Raw genomic sequence first — 19,704 nt, forward strand, 5'->3', positions numbered from 1 at the left:
TTTTTTTTTTGCTAATACAAATAATGAAATAAATATCTATATGTAGTCATACAAAGATTTATATACCTTTCATACTTAGATGAGCATGCTGTAGGTCAAAGAGTGTATCCTTTTAAATTTTGCCACTGGCAGCCAAATTGAAGTCTGCATGACTGTACCATGTTATATTCACGCTGGCAGTGTTGGACAGTGACCATTCCCCACGTTCTCAATGCCATATATCGTTAACTATCTGGGGAGAGGAGGGAAAGGCATCTGATAGATGAGAATAGTATTTCATTATTTAAATTGTTTGCATTTCTTTGGTTATTCATAAGGTTGAGAACTTTTTCCTGTAATTTTACTCATCTGCGTAACTATTTCATATCCTTATAGCTCTTGAAGTCTGTCTTTTTCTTATTTTCTTACAGGAATTCTTTTTATATGAATGGTAGCCCTTTGTCATTATATAGATTGCAAATGTTTTCTCTGACTCTGCTCTATTTTTTATGCTTTACTTTTGTTTGTAGTATTTTCTCTGTATAGTTTTTTAAATTACAGTAAAATCTGTCAGTCTTAGCTTTTCTGGCTTATGAATTTGTACTATGCTTAGGAAGGTATTCCTTGTGCCAAGATTTTTTTTTTAATGTTTCCTGTTTTCCTCTAGTACTTTCATCATTTTCTTTCAAAAAAAATTTTAAGTAATCTGGAATTGTTTATACTTCTTTTTGTTTGTTCATTTGTTTATACTTCTTACAAGGAAGTATGTTTAGTTACCAGAAAAAGCATTAGGAAAATGGGGCTTTATGAAATGGCCAGTTTTTCAGGAATTTACATATTTCAAGTACGAAGAAACACTCAAAGCAGATATAAGTAAGAGTCAGCCCTGCTCCCAAAGCACTCTGCTTTGCTGTGTTTACAAGGGTATTTCAATCTGTAAATATGAATCCCTTTCAAAAAGTTTCTCTTCAGTAATTTATTGTCTTTATTTCACTAATCTTTATTTTGGCATCTGTAGTTTGTTTTGTTTTTTGCAGTTTTTGGCAGGGGCTGGGTTTGAACCTGCCACCTCCAGCATATGGGGCCGGTGCCCTACTCCTTTGAGCCACAGGCGCCACCCCATCTGTAGTTTTTTAATATTCCAAGGTAAGTGTTTTGGTGTAGTAAACCAGAAAACACCCACCTCATCTTTAAATAGTCATAATGACACTTATTTTATCTAGTTGTTATAGGAATTAAGCAATATACATATGTGAAAATTTTCTTTAAACTAATGCTATATAAATGTGAGTTTATACTTCTACTGTTATACATAATACGTTTGGAACAAACAGGAGATCATACTAATTGTTCTGTAATAATCTCCATTAATTTTAGAATGAATTTGAAAGCCATGATGCAAATTTATAGGACCAAAAAATGTCGAGATGAGTTTTCATTGAGTGGAACAATTTTCTTATTTATTTTCTGATTTACTTCCAGAAATATTCTCATCTTCAGCTGGCACAGCAAGAACACCCAAGGCCATACTTCAAGAGTGTGCTCTGGTGGGGTGGGGTCATACTGATGGCCGTGGGAGAGACAGGGAACTTTGCAGCCTACGGATTTGCTCCCATTACTCTCATTGCCCCGTTGGGATGTATGTCTGTTACAGGTGAGCCATTTTTCTGTACTTGGACAAACAGACATGTTAAGAGATCAGAATAACTTAGAAAAAAACATACAGCTGAAAACTAAAAATATACAAAAGAAGAAAGCCTATCCCCTCTTTTCTTAGCATGCTAACATGGAAACATTTATGCTACTAATTTCAGTTATTCACGGCCCCTCTACCCACAAAGAAACTTGCATTTTGTAATTATAGTGCTTATATTTAAAAGCCTGATTCTCAGTTGTCTGATTCTCAAAAAATCAACAGTAACAGAGAATGTTATTTGTGTTTTGAATCATTAATGAATTATCTAAGAGCATTTGGAATACAATGTTTATTCATATATTAAACTGATATCACATGTACAGTCTTGATGCCTACAAGACTCTACAGTTTATTTATGTTTGTTCATTTGTTTATACCTCTTACAAGGAAGTATGTTTAGCTACCATAAACAGCATTAGGGAAATGGGGTTTTATTAAATGGCCAGTTTTTCAGGAATTTACATATTTCAAGTACAAAGAAACACTCAAAACAGATATGAGTCACCCCAATGACTCCCTGCTCCCAAAACACTCTGCTTTACTGTGTTTGATACCTACTGGACTCTACATGTAATATCCTAATGTCTAATTTTGTTCCTTAGTTTAGAATCTCTTTGACATTAAGAATTGAATGTTGGGGCTCGGCGCCTATGGCTCAACTGGCTAAGGCGCCAGCCATGTACACCTAAGGTGGCGGGTTCGAATCCCCAGCCCGGACCCGCCAAACAACAATGACGGCTGCAACCAAAGAATAGCCAGGCGTTGTGGCGGGCGCCTGTGGTCCCAGCTACTTGGGAGGCGGAGGCAACAGCATTCTACCCAGGGGGACAGCTTGAGGCTCTGTCTCAAAAAAAAAAAAAAAAAGAATTGAATGTTGGTTATTCTACTTTACTATAAGAATGTCTAATTGTATAGTATTGTAACAATTACCTACATTCTAAATATATATGATTTATTAAACACATTTGGAATAGAGAAAATTAGTTGTGCTGAAGACTAATAACAAAAAAAAAAGAAAAGAAAAACTCACAGCTGCAAAGGAGAACAAATTCTCTAAGCCCTGTTAAAATCAATAAAATCTTTTTGGTTTCATTCTTTATCTGCTGCTATGGAAACAGCATGTTTCTAAATTTCTATGAATTTAGAACCTTCATTGAAATAGAAACAAGTTGATAACAGTTTAGTTAACAACTAGATCAAGCATATCATGGGTTTACATATCCTAATTTTAATATTTTTCAAAAAATGATATTCCTAAAGAAAGCATAGTTCAAACAATGTATATTCAAAGAGAATTTTATTTTGAAAGTGGTTTCCCTTCTTAATACTTTAAAATATCTTATGTAAAAGACTTTTCTTTACATTGGCTGTGTATGTAGTGCTGATCTTTAGTTTTGTTTCTAATTCTGCTTTGTGCTTAGTTTCCAAAGAAAAAAGTGCATAGCAGATAGATGAGGGAGAGGGGGAAGGGGAGAAGGGGAGGGGGTTGGTATGTGAGCACACCACACGGTATCGAAATTCTCCATTTATCTTGTGACTCCCAGTCTTGGAAAACCTTTTGGGGGGAGGGTATAAGAGAAAGGGAGCTCACTCAGATGTGGGGGAACATCAGTATGAATATTCTTGTAAGAATTAGAGATTTCACAGCAATGAAATGTAGCCAGGCCTCATGGGACCGGAGTAAGAACTAGGAAGTTTCCAGAGCTTCAGGCCCAGCAGGGCACCCCTCGCAGGTGATCAGTGGGGCTGCCTGTGTGTGCTGCTCGGGGCATAAGTGGAAGGTGAAGTCTCAGCCTTTCACTCTGAGCGTCCTGCTCTTTCCAGGTTCCTCATTGCCCCCACCTTCAACTTGGAGCCCACTGCTTTGACAAATGGGCTTTTCTTCATGCTGCAGACCAGTTTTCTTTGTGTGCTGTTAGCTCCGATTAATATTTCAACTTCTAAATATTTTTAGCTACCTCCCTCTCTGCCCATCTGAAATGATTCAAAGAAATGAACTTATAGCCTCAAACACAAATCATTCTCTACTTTACAATCTTTGCAACAGTAATATATGCTCATAAATAGCATTCCCACAGCACCCCCGAGGTGAATTTAGATTCTCGTAAAGCATGGTGGGTGGGTACAGGACTCCTGGCGATGGAGGATTTTCCCTACAACAACTCCCTGTTACCCTGAGATTCTATATAAAGATTCTAGAAACTCTAGAGAACATGAAGTAAAAGGGAAGATGTTTTCAAAACTATATATCTTTGTCTGTGTCTCTAGATAAGGCAGAAAATTCATACATTTCTCTGCTAGAACTTTTTTCCCTATTATTGCTTAGGAGTTTTAAGAAAGAAATCAAACCTCCCATTGAGTTAAAAAGAAAAAAAAGATACTGTCTATTGCAATGCTTCATGGGAAACTGCATGTTTTCTAATTTTTCTTCTGGTTTTTTTGTTGCTTTTCAAAAAAAAAAAAAAAAAGATACTTGGATCAGCACCTATATAGCTCAGTGGCTAGAGTGCCAGCCACATACACTGGGGCTTACAGGTTCAAACCCAACCCGGGCCTGCCAAACAACAATGACAACTACAACAACAACAAAACATAGCCAGGAATTGTGGCAGGTGCCTATAGTCCCAGCTACTTGGGAAGCTGAGGCAAGAGAATCACTTAAGCCCAAGAGTTTGAGGTTGCTGTGAGCTGTGATGGCACAGCACTCGATGGAGGGCAACATAATGAGACTCTGTCTCAAAGGAAAAAAAGATACGTAAAATCCAGAACATTGGGCGGCACCTGTGGCTCAGTGAGCAGGGTGCTGGCCCTATATACCAAGGATGGTGGGTTCAAACCTGGCCCTGGCCAAACTGCAACAGAAAAAATGGCCGGGTGTTGTGGTGGGCACCTGTAGTCCCAGCTACTCGGAAGGCTAAAGCAAGAGAATCACCTAAGCCCAGGAGTTGGAGGTTGCTGTGAGCTATGATGCCACAGTACTCTATGGAGGGCTATAAGTGAAACTCTGTCTCTAAAAAAAAAAAGGAAAGAAAGAAAAGAAAAGAAAAGAAAATCCAGAATATTATGATAGTTTTAGCCCTTAAAGTCCACGTGTATTAAATCCCTATAGGCTTTCATCATCTTCCCTCATCTTGGACTGTCTGGTTCATAACAACACACTGTGCTCCTTTTTCCCTTTCCAGAAGTTAGGAGACATTGTGTGGGTAAACATCTGTCCTAGGCTCACTATACTTGTGATTGCTAATAAGTCAGGCCTGCAGTTTTGTCATATATAATCAAAATTTCTGATATGCTGAGGATGCCAAAAGAAGTATACACATTTTGAGAAAGGAAAAAAACTATATTAAAATTGTAATACTCAGGTCATGTTTAGCTTCTGACTTCTGCAATTATTAGAGATACAAGATACCAAACATCAGTATATATTGTTACAATTTTGATACATTTTTTCCTTGCGTAACTTGTGTGTATAGATGTGTATGTATTAAGCATCCTCCTTCCTGTTCATTCTTTCCCTCTCTCTGTGTCCTATTCCTCACTGACATGCTCAGCTTTCAGGAGCATTTCCCAAATGTTAGTTCTACAGGTAGATTCACAAGTATTCTAAGAAACAAAGCATTTCAAAATCAAACAGATATCTGCACTTTGGGATTTAAAAGATTGCACAGTTTTCATTAGTGAGGGGCTTCTTGGGCATCTGGAACAGGCCTATGGTCACTGTGAATCTCTCAGAGACAGATGTAAGGCTGGGTCTCCCAAACCCAATCTCTAATATACAGATGCTTATATATGAAGCATTTCAGGGCACAACAGCTTTGCAAAAAAACCCTTTACGGATTCTTAAGACAGTGCTCACAAGCAGTCACATCATGCTGGAGACTCAGCCTATGCCCAGCAGTGGAGATTGTACCCTGGAAATAACCTTCATGCATAGGCGAATCTGACTGGCCAGGCCAGGTCCAGCTTTTTGAGAGAGAGTACCAGCCTTTGTATCCCTGCGTCATCGTTTAATTTTACTTTACTTTTCTTACTGAAGGTCTTTCTCAATGAACAATAGGTCCAAAAGCCCAGTCTGAGTATAATTCTATTTATTCTAGCAGTGTGGGGTTAATTGTAAATTTTGGCTTGTGTTTCCATTGATTAAGAAAGCTTAATCCATGGCTTTCAATTTCATCTAGAGCCTAGACTGGATACTCCCTCCAATAAACCAGGGCCAAAGAATGGTCAGATCACAAACTCTAGGGACACACTGCCAAGGTTCAAATCTCAGCCCTGCCCTGGCAAGTTCTGTGACCTCACGCTAGTTGTTAAAACCAGTTTATGCCTCAGATCTGTAGAATGGAAACAAAAATAGTTTCTACCTAAAAGGTTACTGTGGGGAAGAATTGAGTAAACACAAGCACCTCAGATCAGTGTTAGGTACATAGTATAGTATTTGACGTAGTGACAATGCCAGTTATTTCCCTGTGACTTATAAATTATTATTATGTAGAAACAAAATACATTATTCTTTAAACAGAGTATACTTCCATACCCTTAAGGATGGCTGATGGTTAAATTCTCTAAAATAGACGAACCAATTCAGGAAATGTTTTTTACCATTCCTATCTGTGTGATGGTTAATTTCTAGGGAGCAGAAAAGGAAGATCCACACAGCTGACTGTTCAGCCATCGAGCGAGCAGCAGTTCTCCTCCACTCCTCATATTCCCTACTGTAACATGTTAGAAAATACCAGGATCTCCTAATAATCTACCAAGCATATTTTAAAAACCAGACCTAGGCGTTTGTCAGAGGAAAAGCATTGCTGTCTAGATGTGCGTGCAATTTTCCCTCTTCTTGCTCAGCTTCGTAGCATGTTTTGTTCGCTGGTTAATTAACTAAAGAGAGGCCAATTTTCAGATCAGATCGGGATTTGAGAATATGTTTTCTGGGAAACTATTTCTTATACCAGAAATCCAATAAAAGAAGATAAATTGGATATTCTGTGGAGTTTAGAAGAAAATTTTAAACTACCACTGTTTCTTCTGGTCTCAGGTAAACCCTCGTCCTCGAGAGGCTTTTCCAGCTTCTAAACTAAGATAAACGGGCTAATTCTCTACTCCCTTCACAGCCTATGCCGGCCTTCTCCTTGTCTGTGTGGTACTATTTGTGAATTTTTTAAGGTCAGCCTTCCTCAAAACACTTTGTTTCTGATGTCTGCAAATTATTGTACTACATCAATTTTATTAAAGCAGGACACTCTGGTGCTATCTGCTGGAAAATGGCTGGGGGAAACATACAGATCAACAAGGTCTGAGATGTAGGTGGTGGCTCCTGGGCCGTGGAGTCTTTGTGTGCTGTACAACCTGCCCAGCCTCCCCAACCACACACAGTGGCCCCAACCTACATGTCCCTGCTGGCAACTCTCACCAGGCTCAAGACAACCTGTTTCAATTGGCACCATTTATCTGAGACCCAGAAGTCTGGTGACTGGGTCTTGTTGCTTGAAGTTTGCTCTTCCCAGGACAGCATGCCACAGGGAAATCATGCAAGACTGCCTGTAGAATTGGTTTGAATTTGAATTTTGATAAAACGAGGAGAGGATGTTTTATTCTAGACTCTAGGGTGTTGCAAGAGAGAAATACTTGCTTAAGTTTAATTCCTGATGAAGCACAATGGTTAAACATTGCATTGCAAGACTCACGAATACTCAACTCTTGTGTATACTTCGAGGTCTATAAGCCTGTCCTTCAGGGATCAAGTTCATGCATCTACAACAGTGTTTTTCAACCTTTTTTATCTCACAGCGCACTTGAACCTATAGTTAAACTTCCACAGAACACCTAAGTCATGTTGGTCAAAAAAAAAAAGAGAGAGAGAGTAAAGAAAAGAATATACTTACTGTGCTTTGAACTTCTTTCGAAAATAATTTAATTATAATCTTCAAAATTTTTTGAATTTTTGAAAATTGAATTCTACAATGTGGCCTTACATTTAATTTTTCCCTTTTTTGTTTATTCTCATGACTGTGATCTAGACTATGCCTAAGCTTTTAGAGAAGATTAGAAATAATGAAGTTATCAAGAATCCAAAGAATTGGAGCCACATGGAATTAAGGAGATTCACGGCAGACCTTACTCAGTATAAAATTAGTCTAAAAGGTGGCAAGGGAGTGGGATATGAAGGAGATTTTCACAGAGGGAGAAAGAAATGGAACACAATGGAAGCATCAGTGACATTTTTCAGTTCTATGTCTCTGAGTATATTGATTAAAAGTAATTAGAAAAAAGTTTAGAGAACATACCACCTTTTCCCAAGTTAACATCAAGCAATTTGTTTGATGAAATAATAAAGATAAGGAAGTAATATTAAATGAGTATGCAGTATGCCAGGTGCTGTATGAGACACATAAACTGGTTACCTTACTTAATCCATTGCCTCACTGAATGGAAGTAAGAAGTAGACTGAATTTAGGATGAATTGTATGAAATTTAACACTTGGAATTTTACATGGAAAGATGACAGCAGCAGGGTCTCCTTGGCCCTAAATGATTTCATAAAGGTAGTAATCACCCAGTTATTGGGCTAATTTGGATTAAGATTGGAGAGCTAACTGCATTGAGAAAATGAGACGTAGGACTTTTAAGTCTTTTCCATTTCTAATTTTCCCTAATATACCGGCTTTAGCGCAAATCAAAATTCATGACGTGGAATGTATGTTGTTTCATGTATTTCTGTTGTGCTGTTATGAAGCTGTAAACTGAAGTGTATCTGTAATCCATTCGATGATGGTCATAACATAGCCAGAAAGCCCTGGTGAGGCCTTTTGGATTCCAAAGAAGTCATGTCAAGCAGAAACTTTGGTCTCCAAGATTTTATTAGAAACAAATGAAAGGAAACATAAACAGACCACTGAGCAAGTGACCCATAGCGCTACACAAACCTAGATGCCACGAATTCTCTCTGTCTTGTAGAGCAGGGTGGTTAGTGCCAGCCTAGATGAAGTCATTGGAACTCTGAAACCTCACAGGATGCTTGCGATAGTGGCACTTCACATGGTTGTTTATTTTTAATGTCTGAGATATGCAGAAAATATCTCTTTTATCAGTGTCTTGAGTTGTCTGCTTTAGCACGTGTGTCCAAAAACCAGCCTATTAAAATGTGTGAAGGAAAACTTTTGAGGTTTTAATTTTATGTCTACTCATAGACTCCCAGCAGAAAGCATTTCTGAAGCATAAAAACTTTATTTGGAACTTCTTTTCCACCCATCCGCATTTTCTGAGAATGCCACAAACTATTTCTAGAGAAATTGCTAATGAAGAAGTAACCTGCAATTAAATTTATAATACAGAATTAATCTTGTCAGTGGTAGCATTTTTACTTTTATTGGACTCTTTTCAAGTTTAAACATAAATTCATGCCAAGAAAGATGTGGAAAAGAAAGGAGTATTGTTCTTAATCCAGGTAAATTTCCTCAATTGAAATTATGCAAATTGCCTCCATACAATGGTCTATCTTTATTACCTTCAGTCAATGACAACAGCTATTTTTTTCATCAGCGTGAACTGCTTGACCCTTTCCTTCCTGCCAACATGAATAGTAGGACAACTTTTCTCTCTGTAAGAAGACATTTTTCAAACTGTCACATCCTCAAATCTTAACTCTGTGGAGTACATTGTAATTGACATAGTTTTTCCCTAAAATTCTGCAACTAACAGTGAGTGATAATTACGGAGCAGTACCTGGGCACGGTTAGAGTTGACTGAGCATGCTCAGTATGTCCCCGGGTTTGAAGTTTGATTGTGACCGACGGGAAAGTGTTCCCGTGGTTGGTTTTTTAGCAGTACAATAAAGTTGCCACTATATGTGGTCAGAAACCACAAGCCAGATATTTACATGTGAGGTTCTGTCTGTAGCATTATTGTATAAATATGTTCTTTTCACATCATGGGTTATTTTTTTTTATAAAGCAGAATTTCCTTTACTGTTTGGTCTTCTACTTGCCCATGTTGTAAACATACATGCCAGTTTCTCCTGAGATCAGTGCAATAAAGTGAATGCCCAGGAAATGAAAATTGATGAAATTTTCATTCATAGACTAGATCAGAGTTCACAAATTCAAGGCATGTACACCAGAGCTAGCTGGTGCTGTGTTTCATTTGGCTCAGACAATGCCTTTAAAGAATGTGAATTGATTTTCCCTGTTTAAAAATCAGACCATATCACAAAAAAGTAGATTTTAGTCGTAAAGAATCAGATTTGGCAGCACTGTCCTTGCAGTGCCCAGGGCTGGATCATGACTGCCACCTCTCACTGATCTTGTATAGTTCACAGCTCCACTGCCCCTCATCACACTACCCTTCACACCAGCCCACCCACATCACACCAGCCCACCCCCTCATTATTTTTTCCTTGTTAGAGGATTCCTTAATAGGCCCCTATACTATGCATGTGAATTTTGTAGCCTGTCAATGAAAGTGGGGGGGTTCTCTGCAACTGAGTCAGATAAGAATATATTGATAATCACATTTGAGTAAAGTATAATTATTTTATTGTTTTAACTTTAGGTTAATTTGTCTTTAAGCAGTGGTAACTAAGGATAAAAATGGAGAAAAATAAATAAAAATTAACAAAATTATTTAAAAATAGCCATTCCATCCGCATTTAAAAAGTTATTGTACTCTCTTCTGCACTATCAGGGTTTTCATTTTTAAAAAATCATTATTTGGGGGGAAGAGAGTTTAAATAAAAAGCACACATCTGTCTTAATGTTAGGAATTTTAAAAGGGAATACCCATTTACCTACTTATTAGTCTACAAACACAAAGTTCTAAACTAACATGTACAAATCTGCCCTTGAGTTTAATTGCTAACATACAGACATTTGGTGCTTAATTTCTCATTTGCTAATCCCCACTAGCAGCTCTTACAGAAGAAAACCCAAATCAAGTTTGTATAACTTCTCTGAATTCTCATGCAGATGAATTTATAGTTGGGTTTTTTTTTCCTCTCTTGTGGCCTCCTACTGATCTTAGAGCATTGACTTTTGACCACATTAAGCTAAATAACTCTTCCACAGTTAACAACCAGTCTTGGACAGAGTTTCATAAACTGAATGATTTCGGAGAAGACGTGAATGAAGGAAAAACTGGGGTCAATTCCTAAGTAAATCAGAAAGCGTGAGGAAGCTCAGTGCCAGGACACACACCTACCTCTGGGACCAACAGCCTCCCCATAGCTGGACTTAGCTAAAGCCACCAGAAACTTGCTTGGCCTTAATTTTATCTATTTTCATCTGGAAATCTGAGTCAGAATGTTCATATGCAGGTGTTCTTGGACCAGAATAAATCTCTATTCTGATTGCTAACCTTGAGGACACTTACTGGCCAAAAAGAGGATAGATGCTTCATCAATAGGAGTCAGCCCATTATCATTGTTGCTGAGAGTCTTCCTGACCATAGGGCAAGTACATGTGTTAATAAACTGCCCCACAGTTGGCTTGGTGCCCATAGCTCAGTGGTTAGGGCACCGGCCACATACACCAGGGCTGGCAAGTTCGAACCCAGCCTGGGCCTGCTAAACAATGACGACAACTACAACAACAAAAAAATAGTTAGGCATTGTGGCTGGTGCCCGTAGTCCCAGCTACTTGGGAGGCTGAGGCAAGAGAATCTCTTAAACCCCAGAGTTTGAGGTTGCTGTGAGCTGTGATGTCACAGCTCTCTACTAAGGGGGAGAGAGCCTCTGAGAGAGCATAGTGAGACTCTGCCTCAAAAAAGCAAACAAACCAACAGACTGCCCCATGAAGGGAGGCATTATCATGCATGAAGAAAATACTAGAAAAGAAGCTTTTATATACATCCTTTCCCCTTACAGGTAGCATTCCTGCTACCTGCCCGCCCCCTGCCCAACTCATGATTCCTACCACTATTTGGATCTTGTCATAAGATCTTTTTTAAAAATTCTACTTATTTTTTAAAATATAATCTTTAAAACATTTTAATTGGCAAATGATAATTATAGATATATGCATGGGGTACAATGTGATATTTTGATACATGTATATATTGTAGAAAGACTATATGAAGCTAATTCACATATTTGCCACATCATAGTTATCTTTTGTAGAAAGACTGTTTAAAATCTACTAATTTAGCAGTTTTGAAATACTATGTATAATATATTAATTATGCTCATGAAACTGTGCAATAGATGTTTAAAACAATTCTTCCTATCTAAATTAAATTTGTACCCATGATGCATTAACCTTTTATCTTTAAAAAAAAAAATGCATTATGGCTGTTATGGTCAAGAGCCTGGTTCTGGAATCACTGTGTGACATTGTATAACGAATGTAACCTCTCTGAACCTCAGCCTTCTCATCTGCAAAATGAGTATGACACTACCACCTATCTCACCAAACTCTTAGTAGACTGTTTAGCCACCATTATTGTACATACATTTCTACATCATAATCATTGTATAAATATAATTTTCTATCTTTTTTAACATTTTAGCATTAAAAACTTTCAATATCGCTATATAATTTTCCATCACAATTTATACTGATGGCACAACATTCTGTCCATGATTGCTGACAATCAAGATTGTTCTCATTTTCAACTCTGAAAAATAATTTTGCAATGATACTTTTTGCCTTGAGACTCTCCATTTTTGAAACACTTCTTTAGGACAGATTCACAGATGCAGAAGTAGTAGGTCAAAGTGTTTGATAATATGATGCTCTTGAATTTAAGGTGACCAGATTTTAACATTGGTAAAGCGGGACATCATTGACTGGGGTGGGGGGGTTCTTAATTAAAAATTTGGTCTATATGGAGCAACAAAAATTTTCATAGAATGCAAAAATAGTATTGTAATATATTTTTTTAAATTTCAACATAAGTACAATTTACAAATATAATACATTAAAAAATTATGTATAGTATTATCTTATTCTTTGGCATATTTCTCATTTGAGTGAATTTTTTTTAGTAGATTGCTGTTGTTTAAAAGGTCATGAAATTTTTCACAAGAATTTGTTCAATTATATTTCACACATAAAATGGCTTTCAAAGTCTAAACACTTAATTGTGATTCTTCCGATGTCCATACTTTATTTACTGTAGAAAAAACGCATTCAGTCACAGTATAAGTTCCTGGTAAGGACAGTGTGTATCCCACAACTTTTAGTGCATTATTGTATGGAACATGGTTTGTTTCAAAATGATGACATATTTTTAACCATTTGTTCTCTATTGTGATTTTTGTTGATGCCCAAGATTTAACCTTTTCCTTATCAATATATTTTTTTAATAATACCTTGTAAGTCGTAAGTGCCACTTTCAAGGCCGGAGCTAGAATTTTTGCCGCCACTATAAAACATAAATAATATGAGTACTGCCTGCTAAATTCATGAAATAAATCAATAAATTACTTACCTAAATTATCTGAATAGCTGATTTGTTGACATCACTTGTTTGACTAGCACTAGCACACAGTATGATGTGTATCATCTGAGAGACAGTTACAAAATGCTTTCATCGTTGCCAATGCCCCAAAATGCCATTGTTCATTAAGTCCAAACAATGGTGGTCTAATTCTAACTGATCAACAATGTGAACTTTGATAAGCACTTCTCAATAATCAGCTCTCAACAATTATTTGTTATTATTAAAGTTTAACATTATAAAATTAACAAAAATAATATAAAACTCATATCCTGGAGAAATAGCCACATGGCAGCCAAAAACTGTATATTCCCTTCCCGTTCTCCCACCATTCCCTAGCTTGTTGTGCATTCTTTCCAAAAATCGAGACTTTTTTAAAACACTGCAGGATGGGGGACAGTTGTTAGAAATCAGGACTGTACCGCCAAAAGCAGGACATCTGGTCACCTTACGATAGATGTTGTAAAATCAGCCTTCAGAAAGGCTGTACCGACTTTGGCGGGGCTGGCCCCATGGGAGAGCACTGACTTCACTTCCTCCTTGTTGACACTCAGCCTGAAAACTGTGTGTGCAAAACAGCTGGCTTTAGGTTGTCTGTCTTTTATTACTGGTAGTATGGACTTTCTTCTAGGTGTTTATCTGCTGTCATTATGTATTATTTGTGTTTTTGACCATTCACTTATCCATCAGGGGTTTCCCTACTGTTGGGTATACACGATTCAAAACCTACCATCACTAAGTGAGGAAAGGGCGATGCATCTAATCTTGGTGCTTCCCTCCCACTTGCATGTGTAGACTATCATCATCTTGGGAAACAGAGGACCTGTCTCCTTTCCCTCAAAGACTCCAAGCTACTTTGGAAAACACAACAAGTACAGCTTTAGCTAGGTGTTACTTCTAATAACTGGCTATTTATTACATATTTGAGCAAGGGGGGTAATTAGAAACATGCTTCATCTCACTGGTTGAGTTAATATTAATAAAACCTGGGAGATATGCATTAACTTGTGCCATATTCCACAGCTGGCTCTGGACAGAGCCAAAACTGGACCCCAGATGTCTGGCCATCCCAGCTCAGCACCTGGCCACCTAGGCAGTGTTGTGACCTCAGCAGTTCTTCAATAGGACCTTCTACTTTTCACCTGAAGTGATATTTTGAGTAGCAAAAGAGCAAGGAAGTCTTTTTGGCTAATTCCTGTCCACATTCCACTTCACAGCATCGTCATGAATCAGGCTCAACCTTTCCAACTTAGCATTTCCATCAGGATGTGTTGAAGCCAACTCAGGTCAGATTAGACACCCTTTCAGAAACTTTGTATGTAGGCCCCAGGATGAGAAAATTCTTTCAGCATCTGCAGGAGCATTATCCACCATTCATTGTTGATAAACATGGTAGAAAAGAGTGTCAAATTTTATATGGGCTGTGAGTTTTGCCTAAGAAAAGAGCTCGTCCGAGTGGAGGAACATTTTATTAACCTTCTGACATTATTGCACCCCTAGAGAACACACATCTCCTTCCTGATTTTTCTTACATTCCTTTTTTCCCCTGAAAAGGTACTAGTTAATTAACCACTCAGATCCTGAGCATTCTGTGTAAACTGGTATCTTCTGAAGACCAGAAGGGAAAGCAGTCCTGAGCCTCTGCCCAAAATACACAAACCTCAAACCAAAAATACACACAAAACTGGGAATGCTGAGGTCAATACTCAGTAATAACCCTGGCTTAATCATGCCCATTACAAATGTGTTAAATTTACGGATGTGTTCTGTTTTAATGCTTTTTAAGCTATTGATCTTGAAATGTTCTAATTTTGAATATTAAACTTTACTGTAAGAATAAAAGTGTGATGATTTTCTCTCTTTTTTAGGTGTTCATTAGGCAAGGGTTATTGTTAACAGCAACTATTAGACAGGGCTGCATTTGACAAATCCTTGATTGCAAAGGGATAAGAGAGTATTTTTTTTTCTCATTTAAAAAATGTACTGCTCTTCTTCAAAGTCCTGTTATTAGCTGTTGCTCAGAGATTATCATTTCATTTAGCACAGCTCTCACCTCACCATGTACAGCAAGATAAATGAGTTACAAGTAAATGTATCTTACTAGAATGTTCTCTTTTTATTACTTTCTTTCCTAGATAAGTAACGCTAAAAATCTTATTCTCTTATCTAAAAATTTTGTAGAAAACCTCATGTTCTCTTCAAACAGAAAAAAAAAGTCACTGGGTGGAGTGAAAGCACATTAGACTCCTAAACTCTCTCTGAAAGGTAGAGTAGCATATTTCTGTTTTATAAAACTCTGCTGATTGTTTTATAGCAACTGATGTAATTTGACACATGTGTTATGTTTCAAGTTTTCTTTTTTACCAAATAATGTCCCGTTTGCTTTTAGCAATGAAAGTATTTCCTACGTAACATTTTCCCATTTTCTTTCTGAAAATAAAATTATTTATGAAACCATGGCTTAGCAACGAAAAGGAAAATGGCGTCTTTTCTTTCTTCAAGGGAGGCAAAGGAGTGTGTAGTGTACTGGAAAGAGCTCTGGCCCGAGGATAAGGAAATGTGGATGCCCAATTCTAGTCTGCTGTAATGTAAATGTTTGTCAGATGGGTGGATCAGTGAGTAGACAAACTCTCTGGACCTCAGTTTCCCGGGTATAACATTGAGGACCTGGAATAGATTATGCCTCCTACCCCTCTAAACTTTCCTCATTCTGTGTAAGCACTGTCTCCTTTCTTACTGGAACCCTTTGTTGTGTAATAGTCATCTTAAGGATTTTTAGAATACAATGCGTCTGGTTTGTTTTGGTGTTGCAATACTTTGCCTATTCTTTATTACTAATCCATCTCCTTCTGCTTGGAAACAGTCCTTACCTAATGATACAGGAAGTCAGTGATTCAGGGTTGAGGAAGAAGTCTTGGTTTTTATACCTTTCCTAAGGCTCTAACATGTGAGATTAATTTCCCTGTATTATTCTGGTCCAAACCTGAGATAGAAAATTATCATACGTTTTTATACTTGTCCCAAATTCAGTCCTTAATTTAATGAGCCGTGTATCCATACATTAGCACAAAAAGTCCTGCTGTAACGTTTTCAAGTCACACCACCCAATTAAACCATGCTTGGTGAGGATTTCCCACGATCTGTTTATTCTGTGTGAAGCTTTCATTCCTACAAGTCATTTGCCTGGGAAAAGTTTGGAAGGACACGGATCAACTGGAATGGGAGAGAGCTAGATTGAGAAAAAAAGTGAAAACAAAAATGAAGATCCAGCTTATCTTGAGTGAGGGTTTCTGGTGTGGATTTGTTATTCTGTTTTAAATAAATTGCCAGAATACCAGATGCAGTCATATTCAAATTTAGCTACAGCAACTATTTAATGGATTATTACACAGATATTAAAATTATGCCTGTGAAGAATTCTTACAAACACAGCAAATTTGGTAACTAAGGAAACTGTGAGAAGAAATTTTGTGTAACAGCTTGTTATCAACCAAAGGGAAATAAAAACAGCAACACAGTAACTGGATTTTTCTCTGGATGATGATATTATTTTGTGGTAATTTTTCTTCTCCGTATTTTTACTTTTAAAAAACAACCAGAGGATAAGTTCTGTTAAAAATTGACCATGCACACTATGTTGTGTATCTTTTTGCATTGCTGTGATTTGGGATTTTTCCAGGCCTGTGCTCATAGAGGAATGGCCCCATGAGAGAAAGAACTCGGAGAGGTTCAACTTACCCCTCATACCGGAGGCAACAGCAGACCATGGGGAAGAGTCCAGTAGCCTCAGGAAGGAGAAAGAAGGTCTCAAATATCACAAGGATCAGCAACTGCAGGGCTGAGATCCCATAAATACTCTTTCATTGCATTCAGTGAAAATTTATTGAGCAACTTTTGTGTGCGGGATACTAGCTATATGGTCCAGAGATCTTAGAAGAATAAGAAGACTTATCTCAGACCAAAAGGAACTGATATTTTTGTGCAAATAAATCTTAGATGTACTGAAAAAGCTACACAAGGGTGGAGTGGTCAGCTGGCATGGGGGGATTGGAAGATGATGCTTGAGACTAGAGCTGGTCGCCAGGGTGGGAGCAGAGTTACATGTGTAAAAACCACTGAGTTCATGACTCTGTGTGGCACATTCTGGGTTCAGCAGGGCTGGGCATAGATTACAGAAGAGATAAGGACAAATTTGTTGATGCAAGTGACAGAAGCGAAGTCATGTCTCTTTGAGTGTCTGCTGTGTAGTGCAGCCTTTGTCCGGATGGTGACAAGAAGCCATTTGGAGATTCTTAAACTGTAGATTTGCATTTGGAAGAGATTACTTTGGTGTCAGTTTGGGGAAAAGGGAGGCCAGAGGGAAGCTGTTATAATGGCCCCCTGAGCTGGGGGTGGGTATGAAAGGACAGCAGTGACAACTCAAAGGAAGGGAAAGCTGGAGAGGTCGTGAAACACAGACTTAGACCCGTAGCCTGTAGGATGTCATGTGTGAAAAAGAGGGGGGCAAGGAAGAATTTGGGGATATGAGTTTCAGTTTAAGACATATTTAAAGTTCTTTCCATCCTTCTTTCTTTCCTCTCCTTCTGTCCCTTTGTATCTCTCCAGCCCTTCCTGCTCTTTCTGCCTACTTCCTTCTTTCACTTGTTGAGCCATTCAGTAAACTTGTATTAAGCCCTGACTGTGTACCAGGTACTTTCATCCTAGGTCCATTGTCAACCATCCTAGGTCCATTGTCAACCATGCCAATTTCCACGTATCCTCAACCACAAAGGGAATGTCATTTTTATAACCACAGCTGCTGGGTGTCTCTGACTAGGACACAGCCCATCAGGCATAAGACACAAATTGTTTAATTTCTTTACAATGGCATTGCATAATATATGTTTTTATATTGGAACTACCACTAATGGCCATTTTCTTTATAGGTAGTGCCATTATTTCTGTTACATTCCTGAAAGAAAATTTGAGAGCTTCAGATTTACTAGGTAAGTAATTATTTAATTCATATAATTATAGCATTGCTTGATCAGGATATAAGTAAAAGTATCTATTAAAAACATTGAAAAACAGGGCAGTGCCTGTGGCTCAAAGGAGTAAGGCGGCGGCCCCACATGCCGGAGGTGGTGGGTTCAAACCCAGCCCTGGCCAAAAAAACCTGCAAAAAAATTTAAAAAAAAAACATTAAAAACTGGAAACAAGGCCAGGTACAGTGGCTCACACTTCTGATCCCAGCAATTTGGGAGGCCAAGGCAGGAGGATTCCTTGAGCCCAGGCATTCAAGACTAGCCTGGGCAACACAGCAACACCCTAAAATAAATTAGGTGGGTGTGGTGGCATGCACCTGAAGTCCCAGCGACTCGGGAGGCTGAAGGGAGGATTGTTTGAGCCTGGGAGTTGAAGGTTTAGTGAGCTGTGATTGTGCCACTCCAGTGTGGGTGATAAAACAAGACCCTGTCTTTACGAAAAAATTCTTTCTTTAAACTGGAAACAAATTACAGAAGTTATTGTAAATCTTATGTAGAAATAAGCATTATTCTGTCTTGGAGTTGCTATCTTTTTTCACATGAAACGCTTCCATTTTCATTATGACCACTGCCCGTGCTATTGGCCATAGCAAATTATTATTTTATAATAATATTATTATTGTTATGAAAACTTTGTGAACATAATAAAATTCAATGGAAGTGTCTGTGTTACTTAATAGACTACTTCACTTCAAAGGACATATTTGTTGTATTGTTGTTGCTGCCCAGCCAGGTTCATGTGCCCCAGAGGAAACCAATACCCAGAGAAGACAGCAGGGTTTACAGCAAAGAAAGAGTTTATTCCACATAGTGCTAAGCAAGGAGACAGGAGGAATTTCTCAAATCTGCTTCCCTGAGAATTTGGGAGACAGGGTGTTTAAAGACAGTTCGGTAAACAGGTAACCCTGCTCATTAGCTGGGTTTGGGGTGGAACCATCAGTCTCTTAGTACAGGCACTGTGTGGGTGGAATGCAGGAGCTGGAAGATATCTCAAAAACTACCCCAAGTTTCGAATAGGTGATGTTAACTATGGAGAAAAATTAAAAATCTTTACAACTACCAGCTGTGTCCTCCAGAGTAGCAATTACAGAGAGGCAAACCAGGGGACAGTGTCTTATGATTAATTATCATTGTTTTTAGCTGAGCCTATTCCTTCACAGAGTTGGGGGGTCTTTACTCCAGTTCTCACCTGGCACCCCTTCGTTGATCTGTAAGAGTGATTTCATTGTTACATGAAAGTACTGCATAAAAACAAAAAGCACGAAAAATCAGATGCACCAATTAATCATTACATTTGTAGTTAGCGCCTTTTAAAAGTCACACAGAACATCGCTGGTCAAATTTACATGTGGAAACTACACTTATTAATGGAAAATAACAAAAGCCTTCCTGGCTGTGAGAAGGATCTCTGTTACGTTGTAAAACCATCATTTATTCATTGCATCTTTTAGCTCTTACTGGAAAAATCGTGTTGAGAAGAATTATAGAGATTCATATTTTCTTCCTTGACAAAATCCTGTTGGAATTGCTGCTGACATATGTTTTTTTTTTTTTTTTTTTTTTTTTTTTTTTTTT

At 38.0% G+C, this 19,704-nt stretch overlaps 1 protein-coding gene across 1 annotated transcript in view; it reads left to right on the forward strand.

Moving 5' to 3' along the window:
* Positions 1-19,704, forward strand: part of NIPAL2 (NIPA like domain containing 2) — a 102,111-nt gene that overhangs the window by 29,845 nt on the left and 52,562 nt on the right. The window contains exons 3-4 of the mRNA XM_003782456.3: positions 1,462-1,633; positions 18,031-18,090. Coding sequence (XP_003782504.1) covers positions 1,462-1,633; positions 18,031-18,090 — 232 coding nt within the window. The remainder of the gene's footprint in view (positions 1-1,461; positions 1,634-18,030; positions 18,091-19,704) is intronic.

This window comes from Otolemur garnettii, unplaced genomic scaffold (genome assembly GCF_000181295.1).
Source record: "Otolemur garnettii isolate 467f Iridium unplaced genomic scaffold, OtoGar3 scaffold00004, whole genome shotgun sequence".
In the NCBI taxonomy this organism is placed as follows: domain Eukaryota; kingdom Metazoa; phylum Chordata; class Mammalia; order Primates; family Galagidae; genus Otolemur; species Otolemur garnettii.